Genomic DNA, 21117 nt, shown 5'->3' on the forward strand with positions numbered 1-21117 from the left:
GCCTGTCAGCGTCACCTGTCACTACAGCCTGTCCCCTCCTTGTCCCCTCGTGCTTTATATGCCTGGAGGGGGCTGGGAGCCAGGGCCAGCTCAGGGGGGCACCTGGCTGCAAGCAGGCAGCACCCCTCTGCAGCAAGAGGGAATCCTCTCCCACCTGCCAGGGCAAATCCCAGCTTCCCTCTGCCTGCAGAGCTGCACAGGGTGTGGGGAGCAGGAACTGCCAGGTTCATGCCAAAAAAGCCCACGGCTGGGATGGCTGACCCCTGTCACAGTGCTCAGCCCCTTTTCCCTTTCTATTTAGGGAAGCATGAGACAGCTGAGCCTCGGGGACAAGCGGCCCCAGGCCAGCAGCTGCAGCAGTGCCCAGCACCTTCCAGAATTCCCTGGGATGGAAAACTGACTGACACCCAGTGCTGCCTCCTCCTCCTTGCAGGGCCTTTGGGAGCTCATCCCACTGGAAATCCCACCCATGTCTGGCACTGCCACCCATCCCACACGTGGTCATTCAGCAACACACTGGCATGGACTAATGCAGAGGTCTGTACTGGAACATACTGGAACTGCTGGGATGAGTGGCTCCATTTGAGTGACACCAGTGGACAGGGTAGCACTGAGCTCCAAGATAACTGGGCCTCTGTTCTCCAGGAGTCACAATCAGGAGTACTGCTTTGTGATTTATCTCCCCTCAAATATGGGCCTTGCTCTCCCCAGTGTACCTACCTGCATCCCAGCTATAAAGCAAAGGGGAGAACTGGCAGAATGATTGGGAAATCACTGAGGAGAGCATGGGCTGACCAAGACACTGCCAGGAGAAAAAAAGTTGTCTTTAATTCTGTCATCTGTGTTGTGGCTTGTGGCTCTTACACAGCAAGAACTAGCACAAGACTGCCCTGTCCAGGGCTCCTGTTTTATTCACCCATCATCCAGGCAGGAGACAATTCCAAAGCGATTTGTAAATCCCTTCACAGCACATCACCTGCACCACAGCTGCAGGCAGCTCCATCAAGGGCACCTCTCACACCTTCACCTGTTTGGGAACAGCTCCAAGGCACAAAGACAACAGCTGTGGAAGGTGCAAGAGGCCATCCCTGCCTTGGAGAGACTCAGAGCAGTGGCTTTTCTAGGATTCACTTGGATTAACACACCAGAAACCTCCTCCCACATGAGGTACTGAGGAAGGCTCAGCTGGCTTCATTTCAGTACTTGTGGGATACAGCACAGCCTTTCTCATGTCAGCCAGAATAAAGCCACATTGTCACAAGCGGCAGCACTGCAGGTAAACTGAGCAACAGAATCAAAGGGTGTTCGGTGCTGCTGATGCTCGAGCAGAGCTGAGTGCAGGGCAGGCTCAGCAGCGAGTGCCGAGAGCCCTCTTCAGGCCTCGGCCGGAAAACATAATAATGATAATAAATGCCCCGCAGAAATAGCTTTTCCAGGAGAAATTCAAGCCCCCAAGGCAGCCAGGCACGGGCACGTGGCTCCCCTCACCTGTAGGGCAGCAAAGCCCCTCAGCCCTCCGTGCACCTTCATTTTCCACCCTGCGCTGATGCGCCTGGACTAACCCACTCCTGGGATAACCACAGAAGTTGGGATGGTTTGGCTTGGAAGGGACCTTAGCTCGGTGCCGATCCCGGTGATTGGCCGGAACAGGGAAAGCTGAGCGGGTTGGGACGCATGGGACGGTGAAGAGGAGCGATCGCAGCCCTTCCGCCGGCGGCAGGAAGCAGGAAGGGAGCGGGCAGGGGCTGCGGTGTCCTGGCCGTGGGGCTGCGGGGTGCGGAGCGGGCTCGGGGAGGTGAGCAACTCATCGTGGGGCTCTGCTGGAGGGGTCTGGGATGAGGGGTTCCCCTGCCCGGGGATGGGGTCCCCCCGCTCCCTGTGCTCCCCACCCCAAGCAGCAGCCGCAGCGATGCTCCCGCGCCCCCCGTGCAGGATTTTGGGCTGTTTGGCCCCAAAGGGGGATTAAACACCACCAGAACCACCCATCCCAAACACAGCTTGTGTGGCTTCTCCCCAGCTCCTCCAGGGGCAGGCACCATCCACGGCTGAGTGTTGAACCTGACAGTGCTGAGTGCTGGGTTAATGGCTGGAGTTGATGATCTTAGATGTCTTTTTCAAACTTAATGATTCAGTGCAATCCATTCTCCCATTTCCTCTGCAGGTCTTTGCTCCTCTCCCACCCCTGTGGCTGTGGACATGGTGGTCCTGCGGGCTGGGCTCTGCCTTGGTCTCACTGAAGAGATGATCCAGCTTCTCAGGGCCAATGGCATCAGGACAGGTAATGGGGTGGCATCAGAGTCTCAGCTTGGGGAACATCATCCCCTGTGCATTTGGTGTATCTATATTGTCCCACCTCCTGGGAGGGTGGTGGTGGTGGAATATCCTTCCATGTCCTCCTTACTGGATGTCTTCTGAGTCCCCCTGGGTGGATACAGTGAGTCAGGACTTCTCCATAGGAGCAGGAGAGTGTAAGGACATGGTAGAGATCCCTGCAGAGCCTTATTGAGGATGGCTTTTTTATGGTGTTTCAGAAGGGTTTGTGCAGTTTTACCTCTGAAAAATGTCCAAGTCCTGGAATGCTGCACCCCAGGCACCTCTGCCCTTAGAGGGGAAGGAAGAGGTGGTGCTGAGCAGCTCTTGAGCAAAACAGGGGAAACTTTTACCAGCTTGTCTCCCTGCTCTGTTTTGCAAGAAACAGTTTGTTTTGTGATAAGTGATGGGACCATCCCAGAGGAAAAACTCCTCCAGTTGCAGTGTTGACAGAGGGCACAGATACTTTGCTTGTTGGTGCAGCTTTTGTCTAAGCCCTCAAGGTTGTTTTCTGGTTGTCTTCTGGTGTTTGTGGTCCGACCAGGTTTGGCTTCCAATCTCTTGTCTCTCATGTTATTTGCAGTGGTGGACTTTGTGTCTTCAGACCTGGAGGATGTTGCCCAGAAGTGTTCCCTGTCCTACAAGGTAAAAGGGACTGCTCCTACATCCTGGTACATTAACCAGGGAGCTCAGAGCTGTTTGCCTCGTGGACAAGGATGGGCTTGGCTGGGGGGACCTTCTGCAGCAGATGTTGTCCCTTGACCTGCTCAGTCCCATTGCCAGACATCTCTCTGCCCCCCAGGCGCTGGTTGCAGTCAGACGTGTGCTCCTGGCCCAGTTCTCTGCCTTCCCTGCCAACGGAGCTGACCTCTATGAGGAGCTGAAGAGCTCCACAGCCATCCTGCCCACTGGCAGCCCAAGGTGGGTACCTCACACCCAGCTCTGCCTGGGGCTGGGCTTGCTGCTCAAGGCTTTGAATTTCAGTCTCCAAACCATCCCCATGCACTTGTATGCATTTGGGAAGGAAACTCTAGGGACAAATATCTGGGGATTGCTGCTCCCTGGTGCCATTGTGGCTGAAGGGGTGTTGATAATCCTCCCTTGTGTCCATCCTGTAGCCTGGATCAGCTGCTGGACTCGGGGCTGTACACAGGGGAAGTGACAGAGCTCATGGGGGCACCAGGCAGTGGGAAGACACAGGTGAGTGGGACTGAGGACAGGGGAGAGGACAGGTAGGGTGAAGATGGTGCCATCAGGCACGTGAAGCAGAAGGACATGTGACATCCTGTCGCTGTTCCCCCAGGTGTGCCTGGGCATTGCAGCCAGTGTGTCTCTGGGCCTCAAACAGCATGTCCAGTTTCTCGACTCCACAGGGGGTTTCACTGCCTCCCGTCTCTACCAGATGCTCCGAGCCCAGACAGAGGATGAGGAGGAGCAGGCAAGTTTTCCTGGAGCTCTCTAAAACTGCTTTTGCTTGTGTCTGCAGAAAACCAGAGATGGTTTGTCTTTCCAGCTCTGCCTTTATCCCCATGGGCTTTTTTGGGTCCAAACCCTTTGTTCCATGGCCTGGTGGGTGCCATGGTCAGGACAGACACTTCTCTTTGTTGTTTTCCTTGGGAGAAAGGAGGGACTTAGTGGACTTGAAGGACTTCTCTCCCTGAGCTCAGTCCATGTTGCTCTTTCCATTAAGGCAATAGGGACAACGCTGTTAATGGGGTGGAGGGAAGAGTAAGGGTCCCTGCCTCTGTGGCATGGTGTGAATGCAAAAAGCTGGTGGCAGCTGGGGCAGGAGGAATGGGACAAATCCTGGGCAGAGTGAGGCTGTTGGTGATGCCACTTTGTGCCGCAGCTGGAGGCTCTGCAGCGGATCCAGGTGGTTCGTGTGTTCAACATCTATGAGCTGCTGAGTGCCTTGCAGGAGCTGTGGGATCACCTCTGCCAGCAGGTAGGAGCAAGGCTCAGGGCCCTTCTCCCTTCCCCAGAGCTGCAGGGAGGGCAGCAGGGCTTGTGTGTCTGACAGGGGACCCCAGATTGCCTCATCCTGGGGATATTAAGACCTCTGTGCAGCTCACAACATCCAAAACTGCTGGGTTTGTCACTCCACATTGCACATTTTGCCTCCTTGCAGGCTGTGAGCTCCGGGGCACCTCTGAAGGTGGTGGTGCTGGACTCGGTGTCGGCTGTGATTTACCCTCTGCTGGGCGGCAGGCAGTCAGAGGGTGAGCTGCACTGTGTGTGCCAGGAGGCTGCAGAGCTCTCTGCTCATCATGAACAGCCTCTCCCACTCGTGTGCTGTGCTTGGAGTGGGGTTGGAGCAGGACAGATGTGGATGTGGTTGCTCCCAGCTTTTCCTTTGGGTCTGTTTGCAGTGTTAGCAGCAAACACTCCAGCTGGCTGTGGCTGTGCATGTTCATGGCAGTGGTCTGAAACCTATCCAGGGGAGACACTGAACTCTTTGCCCATAAATTAAAACTTCTCTTACAGTGTCACAGAGACATCATGGTTGCTGGCACAGTTTGCAGAGCTCCTCTGAGGCTCTTTCTGCCGGAAAGGAGCATAAATCAGGAGTGAGGATACCAAGGAGGCTCCTCAAACACCTTCCAGAGGGTCTTGCACAGCTGGATGGCAGCCAGTGCTATCACAGGAGGTCCCCTCACAGCCAAGGGCTGTAGGAAATGAAGCTGTGATCTGGAGAAATGGGTCCTGTACCTGCTAAATCAACCTGGCCAGCTTTGTCTGGGGCTCCTGATGCTTTTGTGGGGTTTTTTGACCTTGGGGCTTTTAAGATAGGAAAGGATGGGGAATGATCCAGTGAAGGTGTCCATGAACATGAGAACTGGCACTAAATCCAGTACTCATGCAAATCCTGATGTCAGCTGCTTCTAAGATTCACTTTGGTGGCTGACCCACAGAGAGCCAAATGCTTTGTCCTGCTCCAGGTTTGGCCCTTATGATGCAGCTCTCCAGGGAGCTGAAGAGCCTGGCCAGGGAGTTCAGCCTTGCTGTTGTGGTGAGTGTTGCTGCACTTTGTCCCTCTTGTGCTGCTGTGTGCTGTGGCAAGGAGCCACGGGGAGGCTCTGGAGCCCCTGGCAGAGGGGACCCCACTCCCAGCTCTGCCTCCTGCTCTTGCTGTCCCCAGCCAACACAGCCTTCACTGGATAGAGCAAGGCAGAGTTAAGTACAGGGAGACTGAAAGGCTGATTGTATTCATTTTTGATATAACACCATTCATTTAAGGGGCTGGCCAGCTTCCTGGGTAACCTCTTAGTCACCTTGCAGGAGCTGCAGGGCATTGCATCATCCCAAGGGAGCTGGAAGGGGTCCTCTCTAGCCTTCCCCAGCTCTTGGCCAAGCATTTCCATTTGCCAATGCACCCAGACAGGTTGGTGGGACCACAATTAATGTGTCTGAACAGGGAAGGCCACAATAGAAGATGGTGGTCTGCTGAGTGTGGTGCTGGAAGGTGTTGAGCCAGTCCTGCCCTTCATTCTGATAAAGTGACAAGGACACCATGTCTGGAAGGACAATTGGAGGCCCCGAGTTAGACTTTGTGGTGACTTCAGCACCAGGAGTGATGCAGCTTGCAGATATGAATGAGCTCCCCAAGGACCTGTCTGGGGCAATTACCTGGGCTGTGTTTAGAGGGGATGGCAGAGGGGAGGAGGCTGAAGGAGGGCTCAGCATGGAGAAGGAAAAACCCTCCTGGAAGTAGCAGACTGGCCAGAATTCCCTGTGACCTCCAGTGTTTCATTACACCGAGTAAAACTGCTTTTCCCAGGCACTGATAAATCTATTTGTGCTGCAGGTGACCAACCAGGTGACCAGGGACAGCAGCACTGGCCCACTGAAGCCAGCCCTTGGCCGCTCCTGGAGTTTCGTGCCCAGCACCCGGGTGCTGCTGGAGAGGAGAGAAGCCACCTGGGAGAAAACCACCACACAGCGCCTTGCTTCCCTGGCAAAGTCACCCCGGCAGGTGAGGCTCCCTGGATCCATCCCTTGGGAATGCAGGAGCAGCTGTGTGACCTGGCCCTGGCTCCTGGGGGAGTGGGGCAGGACCCAGCCTCGCATGGCAGTGGGAGAGGAGCTCGTGCAGCCTGGCTGGATGATGCAGAAGGGAAGAGCATCTGTTCCCAACAGCCTGAGCTTGTATTTATGGGAAGGATAAATGAGTGGCAGCACTTCCAATCCAGGTCACTGTGTTCCTCCTGATGTTGGTCTCACTCTCCTGATGGTGTGTGGGCAGTGAGGATTCCCATGGAAATGGCTCTGACACCTTCAAAGGTGATTTCAGCTTGAATCCTGCTTATGCACAGGCAGCACTGCCTGAGCCTCCTGGCTCTGAGTCTGCTCTGCTGCTTGATCCTAACAGATTTGGGTATGGAGGTGTGCTGGGCAGCGAAATGCATCCTGGATGTGCTAAATAATGGTGTGTCTGGGGATGTCTCTGATGAGATGTTCTTTCTTTGCTAAATTGCATTGTCTATTTGTATCTCTGCACTCAGCAGACCCACTTAAAACAGGGGCACCAGTAGAAAGAAATCCCCAGGGGGATGTAACTGGGATTTTTGGCTCTGAGGCAGGTGATGGAGTGATACAGAGTCCAAGCAGTGTGAGGTAAAGCTTTGCTCTGTTCCTCCTTGCAGCCAACAGGGATACAGGTGGAGCTGGACATTGGAAATGTTGGTGTGTTGGAACCGAGCCTGGTGACACCTACAGAGGGACTTTGATGGGATGGAAAAGCAAATGGCGCGAGATCCAAGAGAGCTGCATAAAAGCAGGCAAGCACTGAAGGTTTTACAGACTGACTGAGAGTCCTGCAGCCCTGGGAAGGAAGGACCAACATGAAAAATCTCTTGTTCTTCTGCCCTGTGGAAAAACTGAGCACGGGGTTCCCCAGAGATCTCCATGCCCAGCAGATGCTGCCTGCAGTGGCTGGGCTGTGTGGGCAGCAGGACAGCCAGGTCCTGTCTCTGCTGCAGGCTTGTCTTCACCCCCCAGGGCCAGCCCTGTCCTCAGGTGTTGTTTGGGACCAGCTACCTTGTCCCTGCACAAGCCCATGACTCCCTGGGGTGGTTTTGTTCCCCCCATGGCTTGCTGCCCTCTGGTCCTGGAATTCTGATCATCCTTGGGCCCACAGTGGCCTTGGTTCAGAAATAAAAGGAAAAAGCTGTTTCACATTGCTGTGGTTGTTGAGAGCTGGAATTCAATTAATGACAGTTGCTCTGAACTTAATTAAAATGCTGAGCTTTAGTCCCCAGCAGGACTGGGGTGGGACAGGCTGCTGATGAGTAGGGACATAATCAGATGCTTGATCTTCCTTCTCCCCAGAGTAACACCAGGCCCTGTGGGGACCTGCTGGTGGTTTTGGGGCACAGCTGGGTTGTGTAAAGGCTTGCTGATAACTGATGGAGGTTTTGATCTGGATCAGCTGGGGCAGATGGGTCCTGGCTGGCACCAGCTGGCCCTGCTTGATGCTCAAGGACCCATTCAATTGCTTGTGGTGATGTTTAAAATAATCTTTCCGTGCTCCACTGCTTTCCAGCTGCTCTTGCCTGCTCTGGGCAACCTCCTGAGGAGAGGGAGGCTGGGATGTGGTGTTTCCTATTGATCCCAGATGCCTCAGACACCCTCAGCATACTAAGAGACCTCCTTAGCAGGTGAGCTGAGCCAGGGCTTGCACTTCAAGGCTGCTGGTGTAGAATTTGGGGGCTGGGATTAATCAGGGCATGCTTATTAAGCTAATGACACAGCAGCACAGCTCCTGGAGGAGCTCTAAGGCTGTGCTTGGCACATTAAATATGTAATTTTTACTGAAAACTTTTAAAAGTTGCATATTTGTTTGTGTTTCTGGGCTCTCTGTGCTCAGGAGGGGAGGTTTGGCCCCAGGGATTGCAGCCTGGATAGGTAGGGAGGAGGAGGAGGATGGTTTTCCTGGCTGCTGGAGACCTGTGCTGATGAGGCTAGAACTTACAAGCAGAAATTTACCTTAGTAGCTAATTTATTTTTAGTTAATTACTTGCTAGCACCTCTCTTGGAGCTGTGGATAAAGAGCTGGTACACACAAATTTCAATTACTAATTTATCTCTCTGCCTGAGCTTCTGTAGGGGAAGCAAAGCTCTTTGGGGGGAGTGTGGAGCAGAGAAGAGCCAAACAGAAACCTCTGGGGTTATATTTGAACCAAGAGAGCTTTCCAGATGTTTCCTTCCCCTAACCAGCAGGATGACAAGAGGAACAACCTGCTTTGAATCCTCATTAAGCTCAGCATGAGACCAGCCATGTGTGCATCTTCCCTGTGTTCCCTGAGAAATGACAGAAGAAATTCCACTTTTGCATTCAGTCACCAGAGAGTCACGGGGTGGTGATTCAGCAGGGGCACTGCCAGTCTGGCAGGAAAGGTGATGGTGTGAAGTCTGTGCTCCTCCAAAGCTTCCCATCTCAACTTTCATTGGCATAATCGTGGCTGGGGGGAATTTTCTCTCCTTGGCAATCAGTTAATTGCAGCTGTGGGAGTCTTACACCCTTCTGGGAAACATTTGGGGAGGGTGGTGTGATATGGGGCCTGGCTGGGTTTAATGTGGCAGTTCCTCTGCTCCCATGTGTGCTCTGAGGTCACAGGGATGTCCTGAATTTCTGGCTGTGTTGCTGCAGGGAAGATGTCACTGTGTTATTGCATGGTGTGGGGACAGTAGAGGGGTTTGGGTCATGGGACTGTATTACCTGGTCTGGAAAAACTTGACTTCCTACTCAAGCTCATTTGCCCTAAATTTGCATAGTAAAATCAGGCTTAGAAGAGTTTCTGACCTAAATAGCCTCATTCAGCCTTTTCCCTCCATGCTCACACAGGCACTCCTGCAACCCTGTAAAGCAGAGCTTGGGATATCCCTTTTCCCTGCCTCTTCCCCATGCCCAAAACAGCTGGAAAACTGCTGGAAAGGCTTGGAGCAGGGCAATGAAACCCATCCCAGAGCAGACAGGGATGCTCTTGCTCGAAGCAGCAGGGATGCCTTTTGGCACTAAGGGATATTTGCCCCTGATATGTATAAAATACACATCTAAATGTGTGTTTGCATGCATTGTGTGCATATATGTGTCTGTATATCTGTAGGGCTGTGTGTGGCTGTATCTCAGCATGAGAGGACAAGAATCTCAAGCGGTGCCAGGGGAGGTTCAGGTTAGACATTAGGAGGAAGAAAGGGTGATGAAACACTGGAATGGGCTGTCCGGGGAGGTGGTGGAGTCACAAGACGTGGAGCTGTTCAAGGAAAAACTGGACGTGGCACTCAGTGCTCTGGTCTGGTTGATGAGGTGGTATCTATCCTGGCTGATTCTGTGACCTGTCGGTATATGATTACTTCCCGTGTAATGCTAATAAACCCCCCACGCACCCAAGGAACGCCCCCAGCGCACAGGGGACCCCACAGTGTCCCCTCTTGCCTCCGGCGGGTCTCGAACCCGCGAGCCTCAGAGCCACCGCGGGCGGCGCTGCCCTCCCGTCCCACTGAGGGCGCTGCTGAGTCCTCCGTGCCGCTAGGGGGCAGTGCTGCCCCGCCCGGCTCCCCTGGGGCCGCTCCGGCCGCCCGGCCCGGCGGGCAGTTGCCATAGCGCCGCCGCCGCCGCCGAGCGCAGACATTGGGACGAAATCTCTCGCTCCAGGCCCGTCGGTCCTGCCGCCAGCCGGGCCGCTGCTCCTCAAGGGCAAGGTGAGGCGCTGCTGGTGTTGGGGGGGCTGCCGGGGCCGTGAGGGGGCTGCCAGGCTGGGGGTGTGTAGGGCACTGAGGGGGTGCCGGGTGTGAGGGGTGTGTGTGGGGCTGTGAGGCCTCGGGGGAGCTGACAGGGTTTGGGGCTGTGGGGTAGGGGGGCTGCCAGCTTTGGGGAGCGTTGGGAGTGTGTGAGGCTTCGGGGAGGCTGGCAGGGTTTTGGAGGGTGGAGCACTGAGGGAGCTGCAGGTTTGGGGGTGTGGAGCACTGGGGTGCTGAGGGGGCTGGCAGGTCTGGGGACGTGTGTGAGGCTCCGGGGGTGCTGCCAGGGTTTGGAGGGGTGTCTGAGGCTTTCGGAGAGGCTGCCAGGCTGTGGGGCACTGAGGAGGCTGCCAGGGTTGTGTGTGAGGCTTAGGGGTCAGGGCCAATGGGGACTGCCATGGTAGAGAAGAGTGGATGGGTTAAGGGTAGGGGCAGGTAAATATGGGGTTCATGAGGCCGTGGAGTTGTCACTGAGGGTTATCCAGAGGCTGTGGGGTGAGGGTACAGCTCTGGATTGGGGTGTTGGCAAGTGTGGGGGGGCATAGGGCTGCCAGGACTTGCTGGACACAAGGCTGGGGGAATGGGGCTGCTCGGGCTGGGGCAGGGACAGTGGCACACCTGGGTTTATTTTGGGAAGATAGGGTTAAGGGGCTTCCTCACGGGATTTCCCTGATGAGGGGGGAGTGGGACGCTGGTGCAGCCTCTTTTCTCTTGTTTAAAAAGTGGCTATGAGCAATTGTTCCTTCTCTGAGTTCTGCTCCCAAAGGCACTCTGGGGTTCAATAGGTTATTGTGCTCAAATTGCTATGAGACTGTGGAGTTCTGGATAAGCACCAGCTTCCTGTAGGGCTCTTTGCTTAAATTACTGTCTCTTTGCATTTTAGCATGTCCAAAGTGTAATTTGGTATTAAGGACCCAAGTTATTTCCTTCTGTGTTCAAAACTAGGGGTGGAGGGCAAAGTGAAAGCTGGGCAAGTCCTTCCTTTGCTGCAGAAAGCAAAAGTTGTTCAGAAAATAAAAGCACTCAAGTGTCCTTGCGAGCAGTTTGTTCCTGTAAGCAGGTCAAGGTGTTTCCTGTGGGAAAGTATTGACTCATCCTCCGGTTTCTTAGCAGCATTTCAGTGTCTGCAGGTTAATAAGTGTCAGCTCTGCAGTGAGAACAGGGTAATGTCTGAGGCTCCTCAGATCAAAAGGCTGAGGATGGACAGGCTCAGCGTTTGACCCTGTGATAAAGAACCAGTTGCGCTCCAGAAAAACTCACTCTGAAAACTCACGTGTTTTCCAGCACTGCAAGGACAGCCAGGCGTGTTTAGTCAAGGGTAACATTAAAGGTAGATAGGAATGGTTTAATTTTAGGCTTCTTGGATTGAGCTGTGCTTAGGATAATGTTTAATTGGCTGAGATGGAAGGGTTTTATTTCTGTGTTTCATTTGAGCTCACTTCCTCTTCTCTTGACATACAGCGTGTCTTCCATGGGGAGCATGGGACATAATCTTGGATGTTGTTTTGGGAGAATTGTTTCACAGCAGTGCAGGGACTTGTGGCAGTTTTCCTGTTCCTTCTAACCTGGTTGTGGAATTGGTGAAGAGCTTAGTGGCTCTACAAAAAGCTCTTTTAGCTCTCCATGCCATTAGGATAGGAAAGATGGATCTACAAAAGGCTTTCATAGCTCTCCATATCATTAGAATGGGAAATGACAGGTGCATTATAAGTTGGTGTTTTATTGTGTTTACACTGTGGTGGGTTGCATTTCAACACTTTGAAGCTCAGATTTTAAGATAGATGATCATTAAGGCATATATCTGATTGCATAAGCAAAAAGAGTTTTAACCCTTTGTCTTCCCACTGTTACCTCGTTTTTCCAGAACTGACAAGCTACCTCCACCCATCAAATACTGAAACTCCTTAACACGTTTGTGCCCACAGTGATGGGGAGGGGGATCTTGTAGTCCTTCTCTGTAATGATGACTGGTTTTGGCGGCACAATTGGGTCTAATGAACCAAAACAATCACCTCTGACTGCTGTGTTTCCCATTCTGAGCTGGGAATCCTGGAGCAGGGTTACCCAGCTGCAGCACATCCACTCAGTCATAGCAACTGAACTTTTAATTAAAGGCTGATTGCCTTGACAGTGGTGTTCATGGGTTAATTGCTCAAGTTTTTGCTGAATTGGATTAGTTTTAAAGCCATAATTTAAGCATTGTATTTAATTGTAGGGTAGAAAAAGTAGGATGGCTTTCAGTGAAGATCAGTCTTTTTCATTGTCAGGTACCATGTGATTTGGCTCTAAAATGAGAGCTGAATGCAATAGTCTGCACTCTGAGAGTACAAAGGTATAATATATATGGATTTTTGGGAGGTTGGTGGTCACTAGTTGAGTTTGAGATCTGTCTTCTTCACATGTTTAGTTTTCTCTTTATTGTTGCTGACTTCAGTGTGGGTTTCTGTTGTTTTGTTTATTTGTTAAATGGTGTCATTTTCACTTCTCATGCAACTTTGCACCACAGTTTGTTGTTACTAACAACTGAGATTGTAAACTCCTCAATCAGGCTGGAGCACGATCTGATCTGAGCTGCCAGTGCTGTTATTAAACCTGTAGTTTGGACTTTGAACCAGTTTTTGCCTGAAAGGGTGGAAGGTGATTTCTCCAGTCTGCTCTGTGCCTGCCTCTCCTCTGGCTCTCCTAGGCCAGCACAGAGTGGGCAGTGGAGCTGGGCAGGCTGTGTCTGACCCAGCACTGCAGTTTGTGTCCTCAAGTCTGGCCAGGTGAAATGCTCTCCTCACCTAGGGTGTGTTGGTTTCACTGCAATAAATGTAGGAAAAAATGTGCTTAATTAGGGTTAGGCTATTTTCCTGTCCTTTAGAGGGTGTTTTCATAGGATATAGGATCACAGGATGGATTGGGTTGGAAGGACCTAGTTCTAATTAAAGATCCCCCGGCTCCATCTGTTCTCTAAACCTTCTGACCACTCCTAAGGGATTCAGAGCCTGATGTGAAGATAAGAAATCAGGAAGTACATTGAACCAAGTACTTGTGCTTAGTGAAACACACTGTGGGCAGAAGGATGACGTGAGCAGCAGAAAAATGTGTGTACATTTCCTTTTTTTGGACACCGCTGTGTCTTACCTGCTGCTGAGCAGGAAGAGAGATCTCTGTACCTGCTAGTTAAAAAGAAGGTAAATTGATTCTTCTCTGTAGTCTGACTACAGGCATAACCTGGCTTTAAATCACCTGGATATTGCTGTCAGTCTGGGGTGGGCTGGCTACTTGATTGAGCTCTCAGGGCAGTGGTGAGGTCTGTGATGCTGCTGTTCACTGCCTGTGCTTTGTGCTCTGCACTTCCAAGCATTTACCTCGTGCAAATGTTTCCCCAGCCCTTCCCTGACTGCCCATGCAAAACCCCAGCCTGGCTCCTGCTCCCCAAAGTAATTCCACTCATTAGCCTTGACAGTACCTCTCTGTAATTTCCCATCAAGCCTGTTTTCCTCCCCTTCCCAGGGACTGTCCTTACAAGAAGCCAGGAATGGTAGTGTGAACTTCCCTCAGCTGGCATTCAGGGAGCAGGGAATGCTTTGCAGGGGGTGAATAAGTGGAATCTCTGTTTCACAGGTGGGGAGAATCTCGTCACTGCTGGGCTGATGTCAGGACCAGGACTCACCTGCACGCAAAGGTTTCTAATCCCCTGCTGGTATGTGCCTCTAAAGTTGATTTTTTAGTCTGCAAACAACATTGCAAGGTTGAAAAATTACTCTCTTCTTCAAGAAAACAAGAGTATGACTTTCAGATCAAGAATTCAAATTTTGTAGTAGCTTTTCCCTTCTTTCTCAGCTGGTTTCCTCAGGACTGAGATGGCTTATTCTAACCTCTGAAAGGCCTTTTTGGCTTGTTAAATTTATGCTCCCATAAGGGACTTTCTTTGGAAAGAATTGTTGTTTTCTGAGATGCTGTTAATTCTTCTCAGTGTCTGTAAAATCTACAACTTCTTCACATTAATTGCTCTTGAGGTTTTCAGTTTACTCTAAAACATTAATCAGGCTTCTTTCTCTAATGCCCCTGGCTTCTCTACCAAATAGTCTCAGAATAGAAATTTCCACACTTTATTTCAGTGCAGACTAAAATATTCATTAAACATCAGCTTTTTTTAAATGCTGCCACCTTTTTATTTATATTCAGAAGGTTGTGGGATGTGCTTATAAGAATATACTTTAGGAGCATATGCTTTGAATCTTCTAGTTTGGGCTGATGTTAAGTGAGATTCTAAACTCATTAAATGTAATTTAAATATAAAATACTCTCTCTTTTGGGAGCAGCTTGTTGCATGGTAACCTCTGCTGCAGAAGGATGGTTCCTTTGGGCATTATGTATTCTATATATACACATAGATAATTTCAAATTGCACTGTCATGAGGGGCATCATTGAATCCATACCACTTGAGCTTTTATTGGCTTGGCTTTTCCCCAAATGAGTCAGGAACCATAACACTGCATCCCACAGAATTCCAGACTGAAACTCATGTGATGCTACTTTTTGTTGATGCCAAAATACCTTGCTCAGAGAAAAATGACTGCTGGCACCAGTGGATGACTCCCAGCTGTCCTTCACCCAGAGACTTGGCTTGCTGGAGTCACTCAGATGAATAATTCCTGTGTTTGAGGTCATCCTCCACGAGGTTGCATCATACATTGATAAGTTTGCTTCCACGAAAGTGTTGGTGTTTCCTAGGACTTTGCCTGAGCCGTGATTATTTGCAAAACTGCTGAGCAGTACTGTCCCTGGGCAGGGAGGGTGATAAGCAGCAGGTTTATGCTCTGCTGTAGTTCATTGTTAAAATAATCATGGCTAGGCTGGAACTACAACTGGTATTGCAGCTCTGAGGCAGTGAGGAGTTCCTTCTCTGTGGGATTGCCTTTAAATTTGTTCTATATGCATCTTAAAAAGGAGCTTTTATTCATCTCCTAGAATAGGTACCTTTATAGACACTTGAATTTGATAATCTGGAGGAGAAACAGCCCACTGGGCTCCTGAACAGTTTTAAAAGCAGCAAATTAATGGTTAAAAGAAGGGAAATATCTGTTTAGATTAACAAAATAGCTTTTCTTATTGAATCCATGAACCTCTTCCTATATATGTGCCCAGCAGTCTGGGCTAGCAGCAGAGACGGATAGAATGTCGAGCTTGATAGATTGTTGGAGCTGGTTTTTGGTAGTTAAACAATAATGGAGCTGTTGTGTGCTCACAGGGAAACACTGAGCTCTGTGTGCACACTTCAGCCTGGAGAAAGTTCCAATTGTTCCACACAAGGGCGAGTTCTAAAATGCAGCTTCTGTGGCTGGTGGCACAGCTGGCCAGATCCCTGGCTGTCTTGAGGCCGTTGCACAAGCATTGCAGGAGAGTTTGGAAACAGTTTATTTTTCAGATTCCAAGTAAAGGGTAGATTTCCAAGTCCTCTTTGGCTGTATAATCCAAAAAGTAGAAATTGAAGCTGGTTTTTATGTAGGGGCTGTTTCATGCTCTGGGAGCTCAGGGCCCAGGTTCCTGCCAGTCAGACAGAGGCTGATATTGCATAATCCATCCCTTCTGTTTCTCAGATGGAAAGGCTTATCAGTTGTTGCAGGGGATCAGGGAGCTCCTTGTCAGCTCAGTCAAACCTAGTCTGTCACTGTGCATCTTCTTGTGCAGAGAGCTCTGAGTAGGAGGAGTGAGACCTTTTCTCTTATGCAGAAGAGAAAGAAGAGGGAGTTGAAACATGAATTTAATAAAACAAAGCCCAAACCATCAGCCTCCTTTTTGGCAAACTGCTTCTTTCTATTCCTACTTTTATTTATGCTATTTGTTACTTGCTGCTCTGATTTGAATACAAATCACAGACAGATTTGTGCAATGAAAATACCTAAGTCAGGAATGTCATTCTGAGTGAAGGAATTCCTGGAAAGAATGGAAATATGTTGTTCAGCTCGCTGCTGGGCTTCAGGAGTGACTTGGAATGCCTACAAGATGTGCACAGAGAGTGCAGCTGGAATTCCAAGCACCTGCAAATGACTGCTTGTGTATGGCAAAATAACACACTTAGAAACAGAGCACTTGCAGCTTTTCTTTTTATCTGCCAGGGCGCCTGCCTTCAGAGACACCTTAAATCGGCACATAACCTTATCTGATCACCCTGAACTGGTGCTGATACCGTCTCTGAACCCTGCCGTGGGTGAAAACCTATTTCCAGGTTTAAACTGTGTGTGCTTTAGAGATAAGACACAACATATTTAATACAGTTTTGCCATTTTGGTCCTTTGGAAACCTTAACATTGCACGATTTCGGTTTGTTCAGCTCTTGCTGCGTTAGAGGCCATTTATATCAGGTTTTCAAACAATGTGTTCAACTGCATATAATGAAGCCTTTTCATACAACAGAATGTAGGCCAGAGCCCAGCCTGGTTCATGAAAGGCTTTACTTTGTCTGAGGGAAGTAAGATGATCGTTCTTGGAATGAGGCCTGTCTCCCTCAGTGTTGCTCTGCCCAAAGCCAAAGTCACTTGCTAAGACATTGTTCTGGAGGCCTGAGCTTGCTTTTTAACTTCTGTATGTGGCTCTTAATAACATGAGCTAAAGCTTTCATTGCTCTGGCAGGAATAAGAGATGCAGGCTTGGCGTTAAATCTAATATATGGTAGTATTTCCTAAAAATTCCCCTAATAGGAGCAAATGTGAAGAAAAGGGTGTGAACTATTACTGTCCACTGTGTGCTTGACTGATCAGCCTTAATCTTTGATTATGGAGGAAACAGTCTAAATGTGTTGACCAAACCTTCTAAACTTCTAAGTAAAAGGGTTTTTTTACAACATGCACAAGAGATTTGAAATCTGAAATCCTTGATGTTCTCCTAACCAGCAGTTTGATAGCATGCTGCCTCCTTCACACCTTATCTTGTCTCAAATCCCAAGAATGTTTGCCTTTTCTGTTTATTTCTTTTGTTTTGTCGTGGCTTTTTTTTAACAAGGCCACATTTGTCAGTTACACTTACTTTCAAGTTGAAATGCCCCTTTAGGTAAAAACAAGCTTTTTGAGCAATATTTTTATTCTGCATGTTACCCATAATTTTCATTGTGAACTGGGAAAAGAGTGCAAACACATAAAAATGCAACTGGACTTTCATTGTCTTTTGCACTTGAGTCAAACATGAATTTAGCCTCAAAATCATCTTGGTTTTTCTTTTTTTTTTTTTTTGGTTCTTTTTATTATTAACTGCTTTGTTTTAATGTAAAATTGTTAGGATGCTCTGCAGAAGTGCAAGGAGGTTGTTCAGTCTCAGCATTTCTTCTTCACTTCTGTGAGCTATATAGTTCTCTGAAAGTATTTAATTCTGTTATGAACACAGCACTGCTTTAAAGAAATGAAGTATTAGCTTGATTCCATTCCCTTATGGGGCATTACCTGTATTTTGCTTATGGAAAACTAAAGCACAGAGAACTGAAGTGGCCCAGACTCACACAGCATCTGTAACAGAGCTGGAAACTGAAACCAAAAATCCTCACCTCGAATTGTCCCACATTATTTATCCCATTACTAATCTGAAAGTAATGATATTTCTTGAAATTCAGAATTTTTTTTTATAGGAGTATCTGGGATCAGATTTTGTTTATGTGGCCAAAAATGGGTCAGTTTCTGCTGAACTATTAAACTAAGTAGAGTTCAAAAGAGAGGAAAGGTCATGTTGATATTATCAGGCCAGTGGTGGAAAAGATCCACACAGGGAACTTCTTAGTGGCAGCAGTTGTGTCTGCTTGTGCTGAAAGGCCAGATAAGTTGTTGGTTGTTTGGAATCTCAGACCAGAAGTGAAGATGTTTTGAGGTTTTATTTAAAAACTAAGTATTCTTTGTTGTTACAGTGCCGTGTGAAAGTACAGGACAGTGTAGTATCTGTTCCTAACCTCCATGATAGCTGGTCTGGTTTTATTCTTCATGCCCCAAGGGGTTTAGTCTAGGGTTTAGTCTAATGTGAAAACCTTGTCAAAAAAACCCCAGAATGGAAAAGAAATGCTCCTCCCAGTTAGAAGTGAAATGAAAATGTGATGGTGCCTGTGTACTGCAAAGGTTGGGGGGGAAAAAAAACCGAACAAAAGGTGAATTAAAAAAACCCAACCAAAATGAAGTGTATGTATTGGTTTATAAACCTCAGTGATTTCTGGAGCACTGACTCATGATGTCTGAATGTCTGGGCTTGCCAAAAGCCTGCACTGCAATGTGACCCTGTTGGCTTGGGCCATATATGGGAAATTTCCCCTCTGTGACAAAGGTAGGGAATCCAGGAGATGCAGGTCCCTGTCTGAAGTTTTCCTTACCTCCAGTCCTGCTCTTTTGTAAAAACAGATTCTCTGTGAGCTGGATCCCACTGTGGTTCCATGTTCAGCACTTTCTGCTTGTTCCCATGAATTTTAGGTGTTTAGGTGAGCTCTGCCATCAAAGGATGCCCATCCTGCCCCTGTTGGTGCTTCACAGAGGTGATTAAAAGGCTTGACAAAGAACTTGAATGTTCTCCCATAATATATGTATAGAGATGTGGCAAATAAAAGAGAATCCCCTTTTTTTTGGGATCATGGCTTTAGTTCCCAGAGACAAATGTTTGCTTGAATGGTTTGTACTGAACATGTAGGGTGAGCTTTTTGCAGAACCTCCTCAGGATGTGTCCCCTCAACTCAGAACCCAAAACCACGAGACCAGATGGCTGTTGGGTTTGTTCATGTTTCTGTTTGAACAAAGTCCAGATTTCAGGCTGCTTTGTTTTGCATTTCTTAGTCCTTAATGTTCTGCAGAGAGTGAGGCTGGAAGGAGAGAAATTTAGCTGTCGAATAAGGATGGTGGTAAAGGAACCAGTGTAGAACTTTTCAGTTTGTAGAAACAAACACTGCAGATGGTTGGAATGGACTTTTCCACAGCATCTGTCCCATGAATGCTGTAGAGAGTTCATGCTACTCCTGCTAGCAGAGACTGGGTGGTAAGGCTTGAACTTTCTCTCAGTTTTCGAGGTCTTCTCCAGGGCTGCATGTAAGCAAGTCTGAATTTCAAATGCTTCCGTGCTAAATGGAGATGGGCTCAAAAATAATATTTATGGAAAGGCTTTAAAAGTACAACTTCAAAGTTCCTCTCAAAGTTCTACCTGTATTAACTTCCTTCAGATGAGAGCGGGGAATTTTCCCTTGTCCACAGATAAGGTGACTAAACCCTAAATAAACTCACTTTTTGATTGCGCTATCTTTTGTTATCTCAGTAACAAAACCAGTCCTCAGGTTTGTATTCAACATCCTGTACCTTTTTTTAACTGCTGACTAACTCTTTAAGTATTTCTGCAGTCTGGGAGGGCAGAGCTTCCCACACCGTGTCGGATGTGACGTCTGTGCTGCTCTTTGTATGTGTCTGCTGAAGGAGAAGATGTGCAGCTGCATTTTATTCTATTTCAGCACCTAGTTTGGATTTGAATTCAGATTAATTTGGAATAGGCATAGCTATGGAATGAGTCTGCAGTGTTTGTACTTGTTATGGTGTGCCTCAGTTATATGCATCCAAATCTGTTTCAGTCCAGCCAAATAAAAATTATCTTTTTTCAGGCTCCAGTTAAATAGGTTAGAGGTTGTCTGCCAGTCTGCACAGATCTGTGGTGCATCCAGTCCTACTGCATGTGCACTTCCCCACTTGTAGAAATTCCATGAGGTTTGGGTTGATTTTCTACCAACAGCTCCTGGAATAAGGTGGGGAGAAAAGTAGGTTTGGCATGCGAGGAATTTTGGGACTATATTTTGATTTTGGGGGGTGAAATTTAGAAGCTTAGTGTTTAAAAATAATCTCATAGCTTGACATTACAACTAATTTCCGGGATTTCCAACTGGTGTTATAATTTATCAGCAAACACTCTCAATTCTGGGTGCCTGAGACGGTGATAGCCCAGAGTCTGTGGAACTTTAGTGCCTACTGCAATCCCAGTTTCAGGGAAACTCAATGGAATTTTGGCTGGTCCTGTCCCACCTCCAGTTTGAGGAGAGAAAATGGACCTCTTTCACCTCCCTTCAGCTGCCCCCATATGTTCGTGCTTCAGTCTGAAGATTAACTGTTGGTGGAAATGTCATTTATCCATTTGTCATAATGAAACAAGGTGTGTAGTTGGCATCATAGGCCTTTGGGCCAAGGATTTCAATGGAAATAACTTAATCTCTCTTTACCTGAAGTAGAGAGCTTGAGATGTGATGAAAATACAAATTAATATCCTTTCTCCTCCCCTTTTTTCTCCAGCTCCCTGAATTCCCCAATTTAGTAGAAGGGTATCATTAAACCATCTGGCAGTAGTTACCTTCTTCCATGGTGAAATCACCTTCCAGCAGAGTGGATTCAAAGCTGTTCCCAGGATGTCCCTGGTTAAATTGTGGATCTGCTCCTGTTTGTTTGCAATACCCAACCACTGAAGTCACTTAGTCCACAGCAGTGTTTTGCAGCACAGCAGAGACTTATTTTCAGCAAGGTTCTATTCTGGGCATTGTAAAATTTGCTGAGAGAGGGAGGTATTTGTAGTGTGGAGAGGAGGAGGACTCCCTGAAAAGCTCCTGCTGTGCCTTTAGAACCACTTTCTGGCTTCCAGGTGGGCACAGATCCAGGAAACCTCCCCCAGCCATTGCCACGTGGCTGTCATGGAAGAGTGGTCTGGGTGGGTTTTGAGATGAAATCTGGAGAGTATGGACCCTTCCTGGAGCAGGGCTGGTTAGGGAAGCTGCACAGTTACTGAAATGTTCAGGTTTTTACTGAGCAATTTATTGCTACATATTGCAATTACAGTGACCCATTGCAGCTGAATCCAAGAAGACCTGTGAAGATAGGAGTGAACAGAGGAAAAAAAAGCCAGCATGGACCTTTTTCTCTATAATGAAAAGGGCTGGTAGAGTTGGTAGGGGTCTAGAATTCCTGGACTTCCTCTTACTAAAGTTTAGATGGAGAGCTTATATTTTTTGTGACACCTTTGGGTGTGAGACTAAGGCTAAAGACATATACACCCACTCAGGATGCTGGTAACCAAACAGTACTCAGGAATGT

The 21117-nt window shown here is 48.6% G+C and overlaps 2 protein-coding genes across 15 annotated transcripts in view; both read left to right on the forward strand.

Annotated features, from left to right (window-relative positions):
* Window positions 1-1683: 1683 nt before the first annotated feature.
* Window positions 1684-7487, forward strand: RAD51D (RAD51 paralog D). Its single transcript, XM_085078134.1, has 11 exons — window positions 1684-1774; window positions 2162-2278; window positions 2894-2955; window positions 3113-3231; window positions 3429-3510; window positions 3614-3748; window positions 4160-4255; window positions 4439-4529; window positions 5250-5320; window positions 6116-6283; window positions 6954-7487. The coding sequence occupies exons 2-11, from the start codon at window positions 2197-2199 to the stop codon at window positions 7035-7037; spliced, it is 990 nt and encodes a 329-aa protein (XP_084934260.1). The 5' UTR covers window positions 1684-1774; window positions 2162-2196; the 3' UTR covers window positions 7038-7487.
* Window positions 7488-7638: 151 nt separating this feature from the next.
* RFFL (ring finger and FYVE like domain containing E3 ubiquitin protein ligase) overlaps window positions 7639-21117 on the forward strand; it is a 31353-nt gene continuing 17874 nt past the window's right edge. For 2 of the 14 annotated variants that reach the window (XR_014855692.1, XM_085078116.1), the window contains exons 1-2: window positions 9876-10011; window positions 13660-13738. Coding sequence is in view for 3 of the 14 variants with exons in the window: in XM_085078116.1 (XP_084934242.1) it covers window positions 13689-13738 (50 nt within the window). In the remaining 11 variants the exon portion in view is untranslated. Of the gene's footprint in view, window positions 7968-9875; window positions 10012-13022; window positions 13227-13657; window positions 13739-21117 lie in introns of those variants that run through there. The other 12 variants (XM_085078122.1, XM_085078126.1, XM_085078120.1 and 9 more) reach the window with 9 other exon arrangements.

Source organism: Lichenostomus cassidix, chromosome 19 (genome assembly GCF_008360975.1).
Source record: "Lichenostomus cassidix isolate B80296 chromosome 19, HeHo_3.0, whole genome shotgun sequence".
NCBI lineage: Eukaryota > Metazoa > Chordata > Aves > Passeriformes > Meliphagidae > Lichenostomus > Lichenostomus cassidix.